At 41.2% G+C, this 20,189-nt stretch overlaps 3 protein-coding genes across 3 annotated transcripts in view; all 3 read right to left on the reverse strand.

The window, feature by feature from the left end:
- Positions 1-20,189, reverse strand: part of LOC306917984 (uncharacterized protein) — a gene marked incomplete at its 3' end in the record, with an annotated part of 316,989 nt that overhangs the window by 107,762 nt on the left and 189,038 nt on the right. The gene's annotated exons all lie outside the window — the stretch shown is intronic.
- Positions 421-10,863, reverse strand: LOC306917985 (cysteine/serine-rich nuclear protein 3-like; the record flags this gene model as incomplete). The annotated part of the gene is made up of 3 exons (XM_079530885.1): positions 421-552; positions 808-859; positions 9,473-10,863. 3 exons carry the CDS (start codon positions 10,861-10,863, stop codon positions 421-423), a joined length of 1,575 nt encoding a protein of 524 aa, XP_079387011.1.
- Positions 13,993-15,368, reverse strand: LOC306917986 (cysteine/serine-rich nuclear protein 3-like; the record flags this gene model as incomplete). The annotated part of the gene is made up of 2 exons (XM_079530886.1): positions 13,993-14,011; positions 14,110-15,368. The coding sequence occupies 2 exons, from the start codon at positions 15,366-15,368 to the stop codon at positions 13,993-13,995; spliced, it is 1,278 nt and encodes a 425-aa protein (XP_079387012.1).

Raw genomic sequence — 20,189 nt, forward strand, 5'->3', positions numbered from 1 at the left:
CGCTGGCATTACCAACAACGGTTCATTCGTTTGATTTAGCCAAAGTATTGGCTTTAGGTTTTCGGCAGATTAGGGTTTATAACTAAATTCTTGAAATGTTTGTTAGGGGCTCTGTGTTCCGAGCTCACTCCATGTCGCCGGAACCGTTCAGTTTCTGTTCAAGCAGCCTACCCGGAAATGTAGACTCTGGGTTGTTTGGCTCGTTTCTAACGCTTATTTTGTTACTCTTTGGGTATATTTGTACATTTCCACCTTCAGTCGATGCTTCATATCCATATGAGTGAAAAGGCCGGGGTGATCGGTTTATTTTTCAAACACAGTTCTTATATGAGGCGATCTAAAATCCCCCTATGGAGAGTACAATGCTTATAAAAACATACATGAACCTTTTCGCTCACTGCCCTCAAGAGGGCAGTGACGTCAGGACTTCGGTGCTCTATAGAGTGCCCGGAAACTCTTCAGGGACAGGGAGAAAGACCCCACCTCCCCCAATACGAAGTCCCCGGGAAGGTCCTCATTCTTAATGATTTGTTCAATCATCATCTTCGAGGGCTTTGAGAAAAAGACAGATTGCAGTCACTTTTAGATCACTGCAGAGGGAAGGTGTCACAGAGCGAGGCAGGATTTAGGACCTAAACGCAGACAGAATAGTCAAGGCCAACTAGACCGAAACGCGTACAAATTGTCTGCTCGTCAGAGGTAAATAAAATCATGTGAAAAAGGACATATATTGAGTGCTGGCATTTTCTTCATTCTATCATGCATCATCGAGTCTTGCACCTACACGTATAGATTGTGTTCTCTAACCTGGAGTGTAGCGGCAGTACTCTTCTCTGGGCAGCCAACAGAGTTGAAGGAACTGAAAGAACAGGGGAGTAAGGCACAGGGATAAAAGGACACAGGTGAACACAACTGACAATCAACACTGATAGGCTGGGGAACTCAGAGGACACACTAGGCTAATCACAGTACAGGTTAGACAAGGCAGGCAAACAGTAACAAGGCATACAGGAAACACTAGGAACAAATGAACAATACAAAATAAAAGCACACAAGGGTAACACAACTCTAACTGGAACTAAGACACGATATTACAAAATCACATGAAAATAGTAAAGTAAAACTAACTAAATACAGAACATGTCACAGAACACAAGTTAATTAATGCACGGTCAAGGAAGGCAATGCCGGGCGCCCGCTGGCCTAGTGGTCCAGGCGCATGCCACATATAGGCTCTGGCCTGACAGCGCGTTGCGTGTTCGTGTCCCGCTCATGATGGCCCTTGCTACATGTCTCTCCCCTTCTCTCTCTCCCTCTTTCCTGTCTATCTTCACTTGTAACTATCAATAAAGGCAAAAAGCCAAAAAAAAACAAATCTTTAAGGAAGGCAATGCCGTTTCTGCAACTGTCCAATAGGTGTACAGCCATTCTAAAATAGGATCAAGCCCAATCTTTGTCTTTTTTAGCAGTATGATTAATATCTTTCTCTACGCACGCACGCACGCACGCAAAATTGCTGCTCTGAGGGCAGCTTTTGAATGCTGCTCTCAGGGCAGCTTAAATGCTATACATAAAACCATGTTCAATTGCTACTCTGAGGGACAGGGAGAAAGACCCCACCTCCCACAATACGAAGTCCCCGGGAAGGTCCTCATTCTTAACTCTTTGAGAGTTTCAAGGATTTCTATATAGTAGGTAGACTTCTCTATGGCATAATCCCGTTTTTGAATGATTTATTGAAAATTCTCTGTTGTGAATGTGTGACAACGAAAGACCTTCAGAGAAAGCTTGACTTGTCTGCTTCCAGGAAAAAAATGAACTGAGTTGATAAAATGTTTAGTTTTTGTGTTGGAAGCCATTTAAAAGAGCCTGCATTTACACTGGGTAGTGTTTCTAGGACAACAAAAAAAGTTATGCCCGGTTGAAGTTTTATTTTCTAAATAACTTTTTTTCTGCTGGGCGTACATAGCCATGCAATATCTCATTTTAAAGGGTGGGTTGTCTAGTTCAATTAAAATAAAATAAAAAGTTTCTCACATGTACCACTGTAGATATTTTGCCATCTATAAATAGCATGGTCAGTCATGATCAATCTGACCTATCCAGCTAAAAGTCCCCATACATCTGAATTGGAACATCATATAAACTCAATTCTTTTTTGGGGTAAAATTAGACATTCTAACGCACATTTTGATATATACCATGTTTACATAGTCTTACCAGTACCTTGTCTATTCATGCATGTATCTCAAAAACCTGTTATGAAGAAACACAGTTTTGATAAAAAAAACACATCCAAGGACATTGTTTTGATATGACTTGGTGCCCATGATATGTATCAAAATATAGACTTGAATGTATACTGTATTATAAAAAGGAAATTGAGTTATTACCATCTACCGTTACAGAGTAAATCACAGTTGAAACTTGCTTAGTCATATACAATAAACCTCACAATAGTGAACAAAATAGTCATGACAGGTCTAACTCATTGTAAAAGCGTCTTTTTTTTTTACGACTACTAACATAATAAAATGATAAATATTACAGAAAATAAATAGGCCTACATACAAAACAGTTACTCCTCCCCTAGCTCTGATCCATTGCTCTAAATGCGCATTTAGAGCTATGGATCAGAGCTACTCCTCCCAAATGTCCCCAAACCCAGTCCTTGACGGTGTGTGTGTGTGAGTTAACCTGACTCCGCCAGATGGGGCCGCAGAGAGTACACTGTGTTCCCCCCTCCTGCTCCCATCTGGGAACTCTCAGGCAGACTTGATGCCCGGCCACAAAACGGCCTGGCCAATCAGCAGCAGCTTCTAGCAACTTCTAGCAGCAGCTTCTAGCTTCTAGCTGCTGCTGATTGGCCAGGCCGTTTTGTGAGCAACTTCTAGCAGCAGCTTTGTGGCCGGGCATCAAGTCTGCCTGAGAGTTCACAGATGGGAGCAGGAGGGGGGAACCCAGTGTACTCTCTGCTGCCCCATCTGGCGGAGTCAGGTTATGTGTGAGTAGGCTAAATAAAAAAAACACCCAAAAACTGCCCCCCCTGAAATGAATGAATCCGGTTCAGTGTCGGAGAACGCCATCGCAGTCTTGACTCTTCATCCTCCTCCTCCTCATCTGATGACAGTTCTAAATATATAAAAGGAAATAAACATTTTAGCTGTAGTCAGTGCACGCTACTATTACATGGCGTTTTACCCGGCTGCTGGCGATCAAATGATTTTATCTTTTATCTTTTATCTTGTCTTTGTGGGCCGAGTCGTGGCATGAAAAATACAAATAGATGCTTGTATAAGTAGTATCACGATAAAATAATATGGCGACATTAGAATGAAACACCAATGAGTGATCGCTGGTAATGTAGCTAGCTGCCCAGGGTATATCCAGCACCATTGCGTCGCAATCATCCAGCAACATTGGTACTGGCTATTGCCCGGGCTTGTGGCCCGGCCAATAGCCAGTACCATTTGTGCAGTGTTTGTTAGCAACTACTACTAGCCAACAGCCAGTGGAATGTGGTGACGAGATGGTGCTGGATATACGCTGGGCAGCTACATTACCCGCGATCACTCATTGGTGGTGTCATTCTAACGTCGCCATATTATTTTATCGTGATACTAATTATACAAACATCTATTTGTATGCCACGATTCGGCCCACAAAGACACAGTACAATACATTAATTTGATCAGATGTTTGTTAGCTACGTCGATCACCTATAGTACCGACCCTTGTTATATATTCTCCGACTATGCCTGTCACTCTGACTAAACCAGTTAGATCTATCCATATATGGTTCTACCACATCTATCTGATATCAGCACTAGGTCGGCTCGGGCCAAATATAGGGATCGTCTTACTAGACATGTCATATTAGGGCATTTTCGAATACAATAAAATTACCTTTTAGCGAAGGCATCAGCCTTGGTGGTAACTCCGGTGGGGAGAAGAAAAAACATTGCACACGTGTAATCCGCGAGGGTGGATGTTGCAGCCCGGCCAACGGTCTGGGACAGTGGGACTGGAGAATGCCACTGGATACGGATGGATCATTTTTCAGATTGTTTTTTTTGCGGCGACTGCAAACCTCCAGTGCCCACCTCGGAGGAGTCAACCAACCCCCCTGTTCACTGGGGGCTGGGCGTCAGTTTCCAATAGGAAAGCATACACGTGTGTCACGTGACACGGGGATTCTGGGTAATGTAGTTGGAATATAAGCTAAGGAATTTAAACAGCGCTCCGGAGCATATTAATATGTTTAGATTAATAAGAAACGAGAAAGACGCCAATTGGCGTCATTGCTCTCCTCCAGAATGTCATTACTTGACGCCAATTGGCGTCATTGCTCTTCTAAGGGTTAACCACCATACAGCCCAGTGACCACATGTCAAGTGCCTCTGTGATCGGGAGGCCCAGGAAGAGTTCTGGTGATCTGTGGGTTGTAAAAGAAAAGGATAATGTTAGCAACTTTCAAGTTTCTTCAAGTTCTCAATTGCACTCGTTACACTTTCCATTTTAATATTTGTTTGCATTGAGCTTTCAGTGAAGCAGATAATAAGGCTCACCTATACTCAAGAGGAGGTCTGATCCTCCGTTGCTTGGTCTCAGAGACAGGAACGGCCAGACCAAAGTCAATGAGTTTGACTTTGAGGGGTTGTTGTCGTTGGTTCACCAGCATGATGTTGTCTAGTTTGATGTCTGTGTGGATCAGACCGATTCCCTTCAGGGCCTGGAGTGCAATGGCAAGCTGCAAGACAAGAATAAAGAGCATGATCAGAAATTCAGAAATTCAACTCAGTATCTTTGTATCAATATTTTTTCCATCACTTTAAAATGTAATTGTCAAAGCCATACCTGCTGTATGATGCATCTCGTCTCCATCATGGACATAGGGACATGTCTCTCGTTCAAGAAATCCAGGAGATTAACATCCAGAGACTCAAACACCATGCATCTCAATCCTTTATGCACAAAGCTGTCGTAAAATCTCACTGTTCCACACGTGTCAGGGTCCAGGACTTTCATCATTTGCAACACAGCCATCTAGGAATACAAGAAAGATTTAGATTAGATAACTTAATGATAAATCAGAGCCAAATATTAAAATCTTCAAGAACAATGCTATTGCTTACCTCATGTGCTGCCAATTCATCGTGATTGTGGCGATTCTTCAATATCTTGATGGCCACTGTGTCACCGGTGAACGTGCTGATGGCTTTGGCCACCGTCCCAAAGCTTCCTTCCCCCATGAAGCTCTGGACCAGGTACTGGCCTCTGTCCAGCAGGTCCATCTCAGACACCATGTAACTCTCTGGACCGTCCGAGTGTTGGGAGGAGCTGGAGGTCACCATGACCATTGGTGTTGGGGACGGGACATCAACAGAGTTGAACACGCCGTCCAGCTTGACTCTGCCCCCCTCTGGATCCGAGCTAAACAAGCAGTTCATTGCGTCCTGCTCGACTCTGTCCCACTCTGGATCAGAGCTAGTGGGGAAGGACATTATGGAGTGTCGGGGGACGATCGTAGTCAGGACGTCGGCCATTGGGGTGGTGACCTCGACGGATTTGCCCACGGAAGGTTTTTGAAAAGGCAACTGCTTCTTCTGAGCACCTACATTTTAGACCCTTGTGAGTGACTCTATGGAATATCATACACAAAATAATACTCCCCAAACATGATCAATTAAAGCTGTGAACTATTAAATCTGTGATTGATACGCTCGGCTCAACAAATACATGAGCTGAGTTACACATTAATTGTATCACTAACACAATGAATTCATCAAGCTACGATTATGTACAAGTTTGACTAGCAGGCTAATAGTTTCACATTAGCCTTGACAGTAAGTAATATATAGAAATAAAACTGCAGGTAAATGGAAACATGTGTAATTCACATGTATTTACTCAAGTTGCATAATACATTTTATTTCAAGATAAGATAAGACGAGAAGTGTACTGTGTGGTTGATGCTTACCTGTACATGTCCTTGAAGAGCGCTGGAATGGTTCAAAGCGATGCTTTTTCAGACCTCCTACCTTTGCTCTCCTGTTGTCTCCTGGTCATTAATGTAGTCATGGTGTGTTTGTCCTCTATCTTTCTCCTGCTGCTTTCTGTAGGTTCAAATGATCTGCTCTGAAGAAAACACTGATTTACCAACACTATATATGCAGTCTAGTCAGGATACTTAGTGAAGCTGTAACCTGGTTGGTCAGAGTAGCACGCCCCTCTCTGGCCAATCAGGTAACACCTTTCACAAGGTGTTTGTTGTTGAGGGGAAGGGGGAGGCAGGGAGGGGGGGGGGCGTGGGTTATTGGGCCGTGGCCCCCATTGGCCTACATGAAAGAGCTTAGTTGTCCCCTGTTGTTGTTGATGTTTTATTAGTTTTGGTTTTGTGTATTATTATTATTTTTGTTACAAATATTTGTATTGGCACAACTGAAGCACTGCTAAAAGCTGGATTTTAAATAAAGCTTGATGACATCACCAAGATGTCACCACGTTAATGGTGTTTTTTTCAGACCTCCAGTTCTAGGAAACAGAATGGGGTGACTTTTTTAAAATTATTTCCACACAACAGCTCTAAGGTATATAATGACATAGTAAAATGTTGAAAATGAGTGGAATGCCCCTTTAAGAACTGGTTTTCCAGTTAATCTGGAGAAAAACCATTCAATGGTCGAAAACAGAGTCCACTTGAACATAACAGTCCACTTTGGTTGAACAATATTTAGTCTACTAGTCTAGTGATCCATTGAGGAGTTTCTTAAAGTCAAAGCAGGAGCCAGCATGAATATAAAATAACGTTATTGGTATAGCAAATTCCAACAAGGCATTTCAATGTGCTTTGCACACATCAGGAAACATATATAAAATCATAACTAAAACAAAAATACATAAAACATTTCAGTGCAGAAGAGAAAGAAAAACTCAATCAAATGCAGTGGGAAACAGAACAGTATTTCATTGTGATGTAAAATAAATAAGAGTGCCAGCATACCTGCTGTTTTCTGGGAGTTCTTCCACATGTGGTGCATAACAACTGCTGGTTTATAATAAACCTTAAAAAGCAGTATAGTAGTTCATCCAAAAATGACTTACTCAGTATCTGGATAAATATGTACAATCTAACTATTGAATAAGTGGATATGAATTCATTGTTACTGCAGCAGAGCCATTCATCTTGAGGATTTCTCCACATTATTTCAGTAACATCAGAACCAAGGAGAACCAGCTCTGGTGAAGAAACAACTGCTCATACTGTGATTTACATCCCATTTATCTTAATTTATCTTGGAACACTTACAAACCACAGATAAAAAACAAATCTTGACTTTAAACATTTATTAAAAACAAGAAAACGGAAGTAAAACAGTTAGGCCTATTTGTTTCAAACAATATTTATAAATAGTAGACAAGCCTTCACATCTTGTCTTTTACAAGTAGCCTATATACAGCACCCCTTGTATTTTATGTGTTAGGTTGTAATGTAGGTTCAATTTGTTTCCACTTTAGTATAGAAGACAGTGGTCTGGTTTCTGTACAGGACTGGAACAGCAAATAAGTATATTGTCAAATCAAAGTCTCATATCCTATTGTGCGCTATTGGTTTCATTTCATTTCTTATCTATATTTACAGTGAAATCCCATTGTGTAATGTGTAGGCCTGTGTGCAGAAACATGTGTCCATAGTATTAATAAATGATCAGGATAAGTCAAGATAAATCAGGATATATCATTATACTTATTCAATTATATCCTATATTAATTATTTGTTTGTTCAGTAACAGAGGTTACTGTCTCCATATCCAGTCATATAAGTCATAGTGAAACTGGAAGGGATTGAATGAAAATACACTGAACAAAAACATAAGCTGATACATTTTTGCAGGGTTCTCTCTCAATATGGTGGTGATGAATGCACTTTTATTCAATGTTTTTCAAATGCTAAATAATGAACAAACCCCACATTCTTTCCCCATGTTAAAATGTACACATGCTAAATGATGATGGCTGATGCTTCATTCACTATATGCATTCAAATGCAGAGATTAACGTGTTAATGGTCACTCGTTGTCTGGCATTGGACAGATCACCTGCTAATGATCACATTTTGGATGAACTGAGACCATTTCACACCTCTTTGACTCTGATGAGTTTCAGCAGAACTACAGTAATAGGTCTATCATCACATGGAACTGTTATCACTCTTTCAGCTTTCTAGTGTGCAATGTTTCAGGTGTGTTAAAATGGCTATATGTTCTTGTAACAATCATTGCTATTATTGTTTGTGGTGACAATGTTAAAGTGCAATGTTTACTTACAGTGAGTGCACAACATGCTGCTGTTTGTTTTAAAAGGCTTTATACCCTGCTGTATATCAGTGGTTCCCAAACGTCACGCCAAGGACCCCCAAATAGACACTAATTTAATAGCCTTTACTAATACATATATAGGACATGGATGGATGGAAACATGACCGCAAGGACGTTCTATCTAGTATACAATCAATAAATGTAGAGATATAAGTTAACTGGAAAATATGAATGTTTTAAAACCTGTTCTGGGCCATATTTAAGAACGTACACAATGCATATTTCAAGGTAACACGTTTTATTTCAACCATGTTTACAACTTAAAACATATATCAATAGAACAATTATTTACAAAATGTATTGTGCTAATTTCTTCTCAGTTGGAATGCAGCCAATGATGTGAACATAACACAATGTCTAATATAACATGTCTAATATAGGCCTACATAATGTGCAAGGGAATAATACATACAATTAGAAATGCTTATTTTAAAACAAAAATACATAAAACATTACAGTGCAGAAGAGAAAGAAAAACTCAATCAAATGCAGTTTGATGTGATGTCATATACAGTACTGGTATGTACAATATAAACTTGCAAGTGCAATATTAAATACAAAATGTAAAATAAACACATGAAATGTATATAATATACTAATATAGAATCACAGTCTGTTGTGCAGGTGAGAGACAACACTTAGCAGCAGATAATATCACACATGTAAGTGTATACATAACATCATCTATTAGCAGCACTGCAACAGCAGTGTGTATAGTATATAGTCATATAGTAACAGTCAGTGATAGTGCATGTGTTCTTACAGTATAACTACTAAGAGTACTGTGATCACAAATGGTACACCCCATGGGTCACACATGATCTCAGTTTCAGTTGACTGAAGTGTCTTAGGTAGCATAGTGTCCTGTCTGGATCAGTGTTGGCCGACATCACCATATTGTGGCGTTGTCATAGTCAAACATGTACTGTACACAAAATCCAATACCAATAACTGGGAGTGCATTACATTTGCAATGGTTGGCCCCACAAACACCTTGAGACGGTCATAGGTGAGGCATGGTGATGAAGGGATGGTCCAACACCTGGTCAGGTGTTATCCTCCCCTCTGGATCCAGATGAAGCATTCGTTGCAACAGGTCCATGAAGACGTCACTGCCCGATGAGTAGTCTATGGAGGGGGAGGGAGTGTTGGGGAAATCGTCAAGCGAGCTGTCACTAAGGAAATCGGTGGCTTGATTGGCATTTTCATCGAGACAGTCTGCAAACAAGGCCCTATATGTGTCATTGTCATTGTCACAGAGGCTGAGGGCGTGGGCCAGCCCTGCAGCTCCATCGTCCATGTCAACCAGACCCGGGCTTCCCCCGACGTCATCCGAGTCTTCGCTTTGGGAAGGGGAGCACGCGGAGTCGGTCATGTCGCTGCTACAGCTGTTCTCCTCCACCACGGAGCGCTCTGGACTGAAATGGTAGGAAGGGGTGGGGGGCATGGTGAGAGGAAGCCCTTCGTCCTCGGCGGAAAACCCGAAGGGACATCTTTTTTCCGGGGCATCCCCTGCTGGGGGTCCCTGGTCCACATCCAACTGGAGATCTTCTGGAGCCGCGCTCTGGTGGTCCAGTTGGTCAGGCGTATCATCTTGTAGTAGCCTCTCTAGTTCTAGCCTCATGACGGTGTCGATGTAGTGGGTCTGCGCGCGTCTGGAGTTGAACTCTACGCGTCCCTGAATGTTTGCGCAGCCGTCTTTAGTGCAGCATGGGAGGCATGCGTCCATCTGGCACTTGATTCCTGCCAGACTGCATTCACAAGTCTCTGGCTCACAGAAACCCTGGCAATTGCATCCAGAGTCCTCCCTGAAGACACGCAGGGAATGCAGCTGTCTCTTCTCCTCTTTGTCAATGTGCTTCACACCTGCTGCTCGCAGGAGTGCCTGTCTGTGCTTGTAGGAGTACTGCTGCAGGAAGCTGTTCCCATCCTCCAGCTCGGCGTCGGTGATGTGGACGTCAGTGTCTCCGTCTGGGACCTGGTCTGCAGTCAGTCGCTCAGATTCTCTCTGGTCAATGGTACCATTGGCCATCAACTGGTGTCTCAAAGCCTCAAGCTTCTCCTCTCTCCGTCTCTCTCGTAGTCTCTCTCTGCGCCAACTCCGTTGTTCCAGGGCGTGCTCTGCCATTGTGTACCTGCGGAGAGTGCTGTGCCTGTGCAACATGCCCAGACTGGCACCCCCGCGAAAGGGTACGCTAGTGAAACCCTGGCATTGTGGGAAGTAGAACACCGTCACCAGATCAAAGCGCACGTTGCTCTGCCTCCCTTCCAGCTTTGGCCTCTTCAGAATAGACTGGATGGGTTGACTGGCAGCAGGTGAAGCAGAACCATTAGTTGTAAAGTCCTGGCTTTCTGAGGAGCTGCTCTCCCCATCAGAATCCCATTCCGTGGAGGCAGGAGAAGGCAGGGACGATGATGGAGGTGAGGAGTAGAATGGATCTTCATCGTCGACCTCCTCAAACTTTCTTTTCAGAATACCTCTCATGACTCGACGGTGGCGCTTCACTCACGACGGAATCAAATATAAAGGAGAGCTGGAAAAGTAGATGTTTCGGACTGGTTGGTCCTTCCTCAGGCAAGATTCTGTTAGAAGTATGATTAGTTGTGCTGGAGCCCTGGTTTTATGTGTTCCTAATGGTGGGCGTGACTCATAGTCATTCGGCCAATTAGCTTTGTTGATGGGTGTGGTTTACTTGGCCATTGTTTAATTCCGTCCAATCAGAATCAATGGGTGTGTGTTCTCTTGTTCTGGTTTCTTTCATTTGTAGTGTGGTTTTTGTAGAGGCAACATGTCTTTACTGGAGAATCAGTAATAATTATAATAGACTTCCCCCAAGTTACAGGTACAATCTCGACTGGGGGGACCTGGGGACTTCAGTGCAATGTACCTACATATGTTGCGACCGAAGGTCGCAACATATGTAAGTGTATGTAAGTACATTGCAAGGAATTAGTGCATTCGCCATGTACTTGAAGGAAGCCTAATCCAATCACTCTTAGATTATCTCCAGTTTAAGTTTAAGAGTTTAAGTTTACCTTATTGTTGTAGGACTTTTGGTTTATTTAGCCTTATTGGGGTTAATTCACCCCATGGCTCCATTTCAACAAAGACAAATTTACATGTGTTTCTCTTTTGTTTCCTGAGCCCGGTGTCTAATGGCCCATTTGGTGTCAGTGACACCTCTATGCTTCTTGTCCCAGGCTGGTTTGGAATGTGCTAATGTGTCCCCTATTCAAAGTCTGATTTCCATTGAGTGTTCGCTTTGTCTATGTGTCTGGGGAGTTTTGGTACAAAATCAAAACAACTTGTCTAATATTTTGGCATGTTTAATGCAGCTCTAAGGTATATAATGACATAGTAAAATTTTGAAAATGAGTGGAATGCCCCTTTAAGAACTGGTTTTCCAGTTAATCTGGAGAAAAACCATTCAATGGTCGAAAACAGAGTCCACTTGAACATAACAGTCCACTTTGGTTGAACAATATTTAGTCTACTAGTCTAGTGATCCATTGAGGAGTTTCTTAAAGTCAAAGCAGGAGCCAGCATACATATAAAATAACGTTATTGGTATAGCAAATTCCAACAAGGCATTTCAATGTGCTTTGCACACATCAGGAAACATATATAAAATCATAACTAAAACAAAAATACATAAAACATTACAGTGCAGAAGAGAAAGAAAAACTCAATCAAATGCAGTGGGAAACAGAACAGTATTTCATTGTGATGTAAAATAAATAAGAGTGCCAGCATACCTGCTGTTTTCTGGGAGTTCTTCCACATGTGGTGCATAACAACTGCTGGTTTATAATAAACCTTAAAAAGCAGTATAGTAGTTCATCCAAAAATGACTTACTCAGTATCTGGATAAATATGTACAATCTAACTATTGAATAAGTGGATATGAATTCATTGTTACTGCAGCAGAGCCATTCATCTTGAGGATTTCTCCACATTATTTCAGTAACATCAGAACCAAGGAGAACCAGCTCTGGTGAAGAAACAACTGCTCATACTGTGATTTACATCCCATTTATCTTAATTTATCTTGGAACACTTACAAACCACAGATAAAAAACAAATCTTGACTTTAAACATTTATTAAAAACAAGAAAACGGAAGTAAAACAGTTAGGCCTATTTGTTTCAAACAATATTTATAAATAGTAGACAAGCCTTCACATCTTGTCTTTTACAAGTAGCCTATATACAGCACCCCTTGTATTTTATGTGTTAGGTTGTAATGTAGGTTCAATTTGTTTCCACTTTAGTATAGAAGACAGTGGTCTGGTTTCTGTACAGGACTGGAACAGCAAATAAGTATATTGTCAAATCAAAGTCTCATATCCTATTGTGCGCTATTGGTTTCATTTCATTTCTTATCTATATTTACAGTGAAATCCCATTGTGTAATGTGTAGGCCTGTGTGCAGAAACATGTGTCCATAGTATTAATAAATGATCAGGATAAGTCAAGATAAATCAGGATATATCATTATACTTATTCAATTATATCCTATATTAATTATTTGTTTGTTCAGTAACAGAGGTTACTGTCTCCATATCCAGTCATATAAGTCATAGTGAAACTGGAAGGGATTGAATGAAAATACACTGAACAAAAACATAAGCTGATACATTTTTGCAGGGTTCTCTCTCAATATGGTGGTGATGAATGCACTTTTATTCAATGTTTTTCAAATGCTAAATAATGAACAAACCCCACATTCTTTCCCCATGTTAAAATGTACACATGCTAAATGATGATGGCTGATGCTTCATTCACTATATGCATTCAAATGCAGAGATTAACGTGTTAATGGTCACTCGTTGTCTGGCATTGGACAGATCACCTGCTAATGATCACATTTTGGATGAACTGAGACCATTTCACACCTCTTTGACTCTGATGAGTTTCAGCAGAACTACAGTAATAGGTCTATCATCACATGGAACTGTTATCACTCTTTCAGCTTTCTAGTGTGCAATGTTTCAGGTGTGTTAAAATGGCTATATGTTCTTGTAACAATCATTGCTATTATTGTTTGTGGTGACAATGTTAAAGTGCAATGTTTACTTACAGTGAGTGCACAACATGCTGCTGTTTGTTTTAAAAGGCTTTATACCCTGCTGTATATCAGTGGTTCCCAAACGTCACGCCAAGGACCCCCAAATAGACACTAATTTAATAGCCTTTACTAATACATATATAGGACATGGATGGATGGAAACATGACCGCAAGGACGTTCTATCTAGTATACAATCAATAAATGTAGAGATATAAGTTAACTGGAAAATATGAATGTTTTAAAACCTGTTCTGGGCCATATTTAAGAACGTACACAACGCATATTTCAAGGTGACACGTTTTATTTCAACCATGTTTACAACTTAAAACATATATCAATAGAACAATTATTTACAAAATGTATTGTGCTAATTTCTTCTCAGTTGGAATGCAGCCAATGATGTGAACATAACACAATGTCTAATATAACATGTCTAATATAGTATAATGTGCAAGGGAATAATACATACAATTAGAAATGCTTATTTTAAAACAAAAATACATAAAACATTACAGTGCATTCGTTGCAACAGGTCCATGAAGACGTCACTGCCCGATGAGTAGTCTATGGAGGGGGAGGGAGTGTTGGGGAAATCGTCAAGCGAGCTGTCACTAAGGAAATCGGTGGCTTGATTGGCATTTTCATCGAGACAGTCTGCAAACAAGGCCCTATATGTGTCATTGTCATTGTCACAGAGGCTGAGGGCGTGGGCCAGCCCTGCAGCTCCATCGTCCATGTCAACCAGACCCGGGCTTCCCCCGACGTCATCCGAGTCTTCGCTTTGGGAAGGGGAGCACGCGGAGTCGGTCATGTCGCTGCTACAGCTGTTCTCCTCCACCACGGAGCGCTCTGGACTGAAATGGTAGGAAGGGGTGGGGGGCATGGTGAGAGAAAGCCCTTCGTCCTCGGCGGAAAACCCGAAGGGACATCTTTTTTCCGGGGCATCCCCTGCTGGGGGTCCCTGGTCCACATCCAACTGGAGATCTTCTGGAGCCGCGCTCTGGTGGTCCAGTTGGTCAGGCGTATCATCTTGTAGTAGCCTCTCTAGTTCTAGCCTCATGACGGTGTCGATGTAGTGGGTCTGCGCGCGTCTGGAGTTGAACTCTACGCGTCCCTGAATGTTTGCGCAGCCGTCTTTAGTGCAGCATGGGAGGCATGCGTCCATCTGGCACTTGATTCCTGCCAGACTGCATTCACAAGTCTCTGGCTCACAGAAACCCTGGCAATTGCATCCAGAGTCCTCCCTGAAGACACGCAGGGAATGCAGCTGTCTCTTCTCCTCTTTGTCAATGTGCTTCACACCTGCTGCTCGCAGGAGTGCCTGTCTGTGCTTGTAGGAGTACTGCTGCAGGAAGCTGTTCCCATCCTCCAGCTCGGCGTCGGTGATGTGGACGTCAGTGTCTCCGTCTGGGACCTGGTCTGCAGTCAGTCGCTCAGATTCTCTCTGGTCAATGGTACCATTGGCCATCAACTGGTGTCTCAAAGCCTCAAGCTTCTCCTCTCTCCGTCTCTCTCGTAGTCTCTCTCTGCGCCAACTCCGTTGTTCCAGGGCGTGCTCTGCCATTGTGTACCTGCGGAGAGTGCTGTGCCTGTGCAACATGCCCAGACTGGCACCCCCGCGAAAGGGTACGCTAGTGAAACCCTGGCATTGTGGGAAGTAGAACACCGTCACCAGATCAAAGCGCACGTTGCTCTGCCTCCCTTCCAGCTTTGGCCTCTTCAGAATAGACTGGATGGGTTGACTGGCAGCAGGTGAAGCAGAACCATTATTTGTAAAGTCCTGGCTTTCTGAGGAGCTGCTCTCCCCATCAGAATCCCATTCCGTGGAGGCAGGAGAAGGCAGGGACGATGATGGAGGTGAGGAGTAGAATGGATCTTCATCGTCGACCTCCTCAAACTTTCTTTTCAGAATACCTCTCATGACTCGACGGTGGCGCGTCACTCACGACGGAATCAAATATAAAGGAGAGCTGGAAAAGTAGACGTTTCGGACTGGTTGGTCCTTCCTCAGGCAAGATTCTGTTAGAGAATGATTAGTTGTGCTGGAGCCCTGGTTTTATGTGTTCCTAATGGTGGGCGTGACTCATAGTCATTCGGCCAATTAGCTTTGTTGATGGGTGTGGTTTACTTGGCCATTGTTTAATTCCGTCCAATCAGAATCAATGGGTGTGTGTTCTCTTGTTCTGGTTTCTTTCATTTGTAGTGTGGTTTTTGTAGAGGCAACATGTCTTTACTGGAGAATCAGTAATAATTATAATAGACTTCCCCCAAGTTACAGGTACAAGCTCGACTGGGGGGACCTGGGGACTTCAGTGCAATGTACCTACATATGTTGCGACCGAAGGTCGCAACATATGTAAGTGTATGTAAGTACATTGCAAGGAATGAGTGCATTCGCCATGTACTTGAAGGAAGCCTAATCCAATCACTCTTAGATTATCTCCAGTTTAAGTTTAAGAGTTTAAGTTTACCTTATTGTTGTAGGACTTTTGGTTTATTTAGCCTTATTGGGGTTAATTCACCCCATGGCTCCATTTCAACAAAGACAAATTTACATGTGTTTCTCTTTTGTTTCCTGAGCCCGGTGTCTAATGGCCCATTTGGTGTCAGTGACACCTCTATGCTTCTTGTCCCAGGCTGGTTTGGAATGTGCTAATGTGTCCCCTATTCAAAGTCTGATTTCCATTGAGTGTTGGCTTTGTCTATGTGGCTGGGGAGTTTTGGTACAAAATCAGAACAACTTGTCTAATATTTTGGCATGTTTAATGCAGCTCTAAGGTATATAATGACATAGTAAAATGTTGAAAATGAGTGGAATGCCCCTTTAAGAACTGGTTTTCCAGTTAATCTGGAGAAAAACCATTCAATGGTCGAAAACAGAGTCCACTTGAACATAACAGTCCACTTTGGTTGAACAATATTTAGTCTACTAGTCTAGTGATCCATTGAGGAGTTTCTTAAAGTCAAAGCAGGAGCCAGCATAAATATAAAATAACGTTATTGGTATAGCAAATTCCAACAAGGCATTTCAATGTGCTTTGCACACATCAGGAAACATATATAAAATCATAACTAAAACAAAAATACATAAAACATTACAGTGCAGAAGAGAAAGAAAAACTCAATCAAATGCAGTGGGAAACAGAACAGTATTTCATTGTGATGTAAAATAAATAAGAGTGCCAGCATACCTGCTGTTTTCTGGGAGTTCTTCCACATGTGGTGCATAACAACTGCTGGTTTATAATAAACCTTAAAAAGCAGTATAGTAGTTAATCCAAAAATGACTTACTCAGTATCTGGATAAATATGTACAATCTAACTATTGAATAAGTGGATATGAATTCATTGTTACTGCAGCAGAGCCATTCATCTTGAGGATTTCTCCACATTATTTCAGTAACATCAGAACCAAGGAGAACCAGCTCTGGTGAAGAAACAACTGCTCATACTGTGATTTACATCCCATTTATCTTAATTTATCTTGGAACACTTACAAACCACAGATAAAAAACAAATCTTGACTTTAAACATTTATTAAAAACAAGAAAACGGAAGTAAGTTAGGCCTACAGTTAGGCCTATTTGTTTCAAACAATATGTATAAATAGTAGACAAGCCTTCACATCTTGTCTTTTACAAGTAGCCTATATACAGCACCCCTTGTATTTTATGTGTTAGGTTGTAATGTAGGTTCAATTTGTTTCCACTTTAGTATAGAAGACAGTGGTCTGGTTTCTATACAGGACTGGAACAGCAAATAAGTATATTGTCAAATCAAAGTCTCATATTCTATTGTGCGCTATTGGTTTCATTTCATTTCTTATCTATATTTACAGTGAAATCCCATTGTGTAATGTGTAGGCCTGTGTGCAGAAACATGTGTCCATAGTATTAATAAATGATCAGGATAAGTCAAGATAAATCAGGATTATCATTATACTTATTCAATTATATCCTATATTAATTATTTGTTTGTTCAGTAACAGAGGTTACTGTCTCCATATCCAGTCATATAAGTCATAGTGAAACTGGAAGGGATTGAATGAAAATACACTGAACAAAAACATAAGCTGATACATTTTTGCAGGGTTCTCTCTCAATATGGTGGTGATGAATGCACTTTTATTCAATGTTTTTCAAATGCTAAATAATGAACAAACCCCACATTCTTTCCCCATGTTAAAATGTACACATGCTAAATGATGATGGCTGATGCTTCATTCACTATATGCATTCAAATGCAGAGATTAACGTGTTAATGGTCACTCGTTGTCTGGCATTGGACAGATCACCTGCTAATGATCACATTTTGGATGAACTGAGACCATTTCACACCTCTTTGACTCTGATGAGTTTCAGCAGAACTACAGTAATAGGTCTATCATCACATGGAACTGTTATCACTCTTTCAGCTTTCTAGTGTGCAATGTTTCAGGTGTGTTAAAATGGCTATATGTTCTTGTAACAATCATTGCTATTATTGTTTGTGGTGACAATGTTAAAGTGCAATGTTTACTTACAGTGAGTGCACAACATGCTGCTGTTTGTTTTAAAAGGCTTTATACCCTGCTGTATATCAGTGGTTCCCAAACGTCACGCCAAGGACCCCCAAATAGCCTTTACTAATACATATATAGGACATGGATGGATGGAAACATGACCGCAAGGACGTTCTATCTAGTATACAATCAATAAATGTAGAGATATAAGTTAACTGGAAAATATGAATGTTTTAAAACCTGTTCTGGGCCATATTTAAGAACGTACACAACGCATATTTCAAGGTAACACATTTTATTTCAACCATGTTTACAACTTAAAACATATATCAATAGAACAATTATTTACAAAATGTATTGTGCTAATTTCTTCTCAGTTGGAATGCAGCCAATGATGTGAACATAACACAATGTCTAATATAACATGTCTAATATAGTATAATGTGCAAGGGAATAATACATACAATTAGAAATGCGTATTTTAAAACAAAAATACATAACACATTACAGTGCAGAAGAGAAAGAAAAACTCAATCAAATGCAGTTTGATGTGATGTCATATACAGTACTGGTATGTACAATATAAACTTGCAAGTGCAATATTAAATACAAAATGTAAAATAAACACATGAAATGTATATAATATACTAATATAGAATCACAGTCTGTTGTGCAGGTGAGAGACAACACTTAGCAGCAGATAATATCACACATGTAAGTGTATACATAACATCATCTATTAGCAGCACTGCAACAGCAGTGTGTATAGTATATAGTCATATAGTAACAGTCAGTGATAGTGCATGTGTTCTTACAGTATACTACTAAGAGTACTGTGATCACAAATGGTACACCCCATGGGTCACACATGATCTCAGTTTCAGTTGACTGAAGTGTCTTAGGTAGCATAGTGTCCTGTCTGGATCAGTGTTGGCCGACATCACCATATTGTGGCGTTGTCATAGTCAAACATGTACTGTACACAAAATCCAATACCAATAACTGGGAGTGCATTACATTTGCAATGGTTGACCCCACAAACACCTTGAGACGGTCATAGGTGAGGCATGGTGATGAAGGGATGGTCCAACACCTGGTCAGGTGTTATCCTCCCCTCTGGATCCAGATGAAGCATTCGTTTCAACAGGTCCATGAAGACGTCACAAGATGTTTCATCAGCATCGCAACGCAGGGAGGAGAACACTTCTTCCAGTGAGCAAATCACACATGTAAGTGTATACATAACATCCTCTATTAGCAGTTCTGCCTTTAACTCCTGCACTGTGTAATACTCCTCTGGTTCCTGGAAAACACAAAACAAAACATTTTTAGTGATCTGATTGAATGACGTGCAAAGACAGCCTATTCTTGAACATTTCAGAGATGAAGTTGTTACTCCAATATTAGTTGCAGTCATACCTTAAATCTCCATGTATCGTCTTCCTGAATGAAATAGCTGCAGGTTGTTTGTCCAGCATCCAAGAGGGATTGCTCTGGCATACCAAGTGTCAAGAGGATGGATTGAACCTGTAGAAAAAACACAGGATATTTCACATATTGAGAATATTTCATTAACAGTGTTAGGCTATAACTATGGATTAAAGAGTACAGTCAGGATGCATGTAGTAATGTACAGTGCATCAGCACAATACTCACCACATCATATTCAGTCTTCCCGCCAAAGAGATCACGGAACAGCATCCCATTAACCACCATACAGCCCAGTGACCACATGTCAAGTGCCTCTGTGATCGGGAGGCCCAGGAAGAGTTCTGGTGATCTGTGGGTTGTAAAAGAAAAGGATAATGTTAGCAACTTTCAAGTTTCTTCAAGTTCTCAATTGCACTCGTTACACTTTCCATTTTAATATTTGTTTGCATTGAGCTTTCAGTGAAGCAGATAATAAGGCTCACCTATACTGAAGAGGAGGTCTGATCCTCCGTTGCTTGGTCTCAGAGACAGGAACGGCCAGACCAAAGTCAATGAGTTTGACTTTGAGGGGTTGTTGTCGTTGGTTCACCAGCATGATGTTGTCTAGTTTGATGTCTGTGTGGATCAGACCGATTCCCTTCAGGGCCTGGAGTGCAATGGCAAGCTGCAAGACAAGAATAAAGAGCATGATCAGAAATTCAGAAATTCAACTCAGTATCTTTGTATCAATATTTTTTCCATTACTTTAAAATGTAATTGTCAAAGCCATACCTGCTGTATGATGCATCTCGTCTCCATCATGGACATATG

The sequence above is a fragment of the Electrona antarctica genome (genome assembly GCF_951216825.1).
Source record: "Electrona antarctica genome assembly, contig: scaffold_40, whole genome shotgun sequence".
Classification (NCBI taxonomy): Eukaryota; Metazoa; Chordata; class Actinopteri; order Myctophiformes; family Myctophidae; genus Electrona; species Electrona antarctica.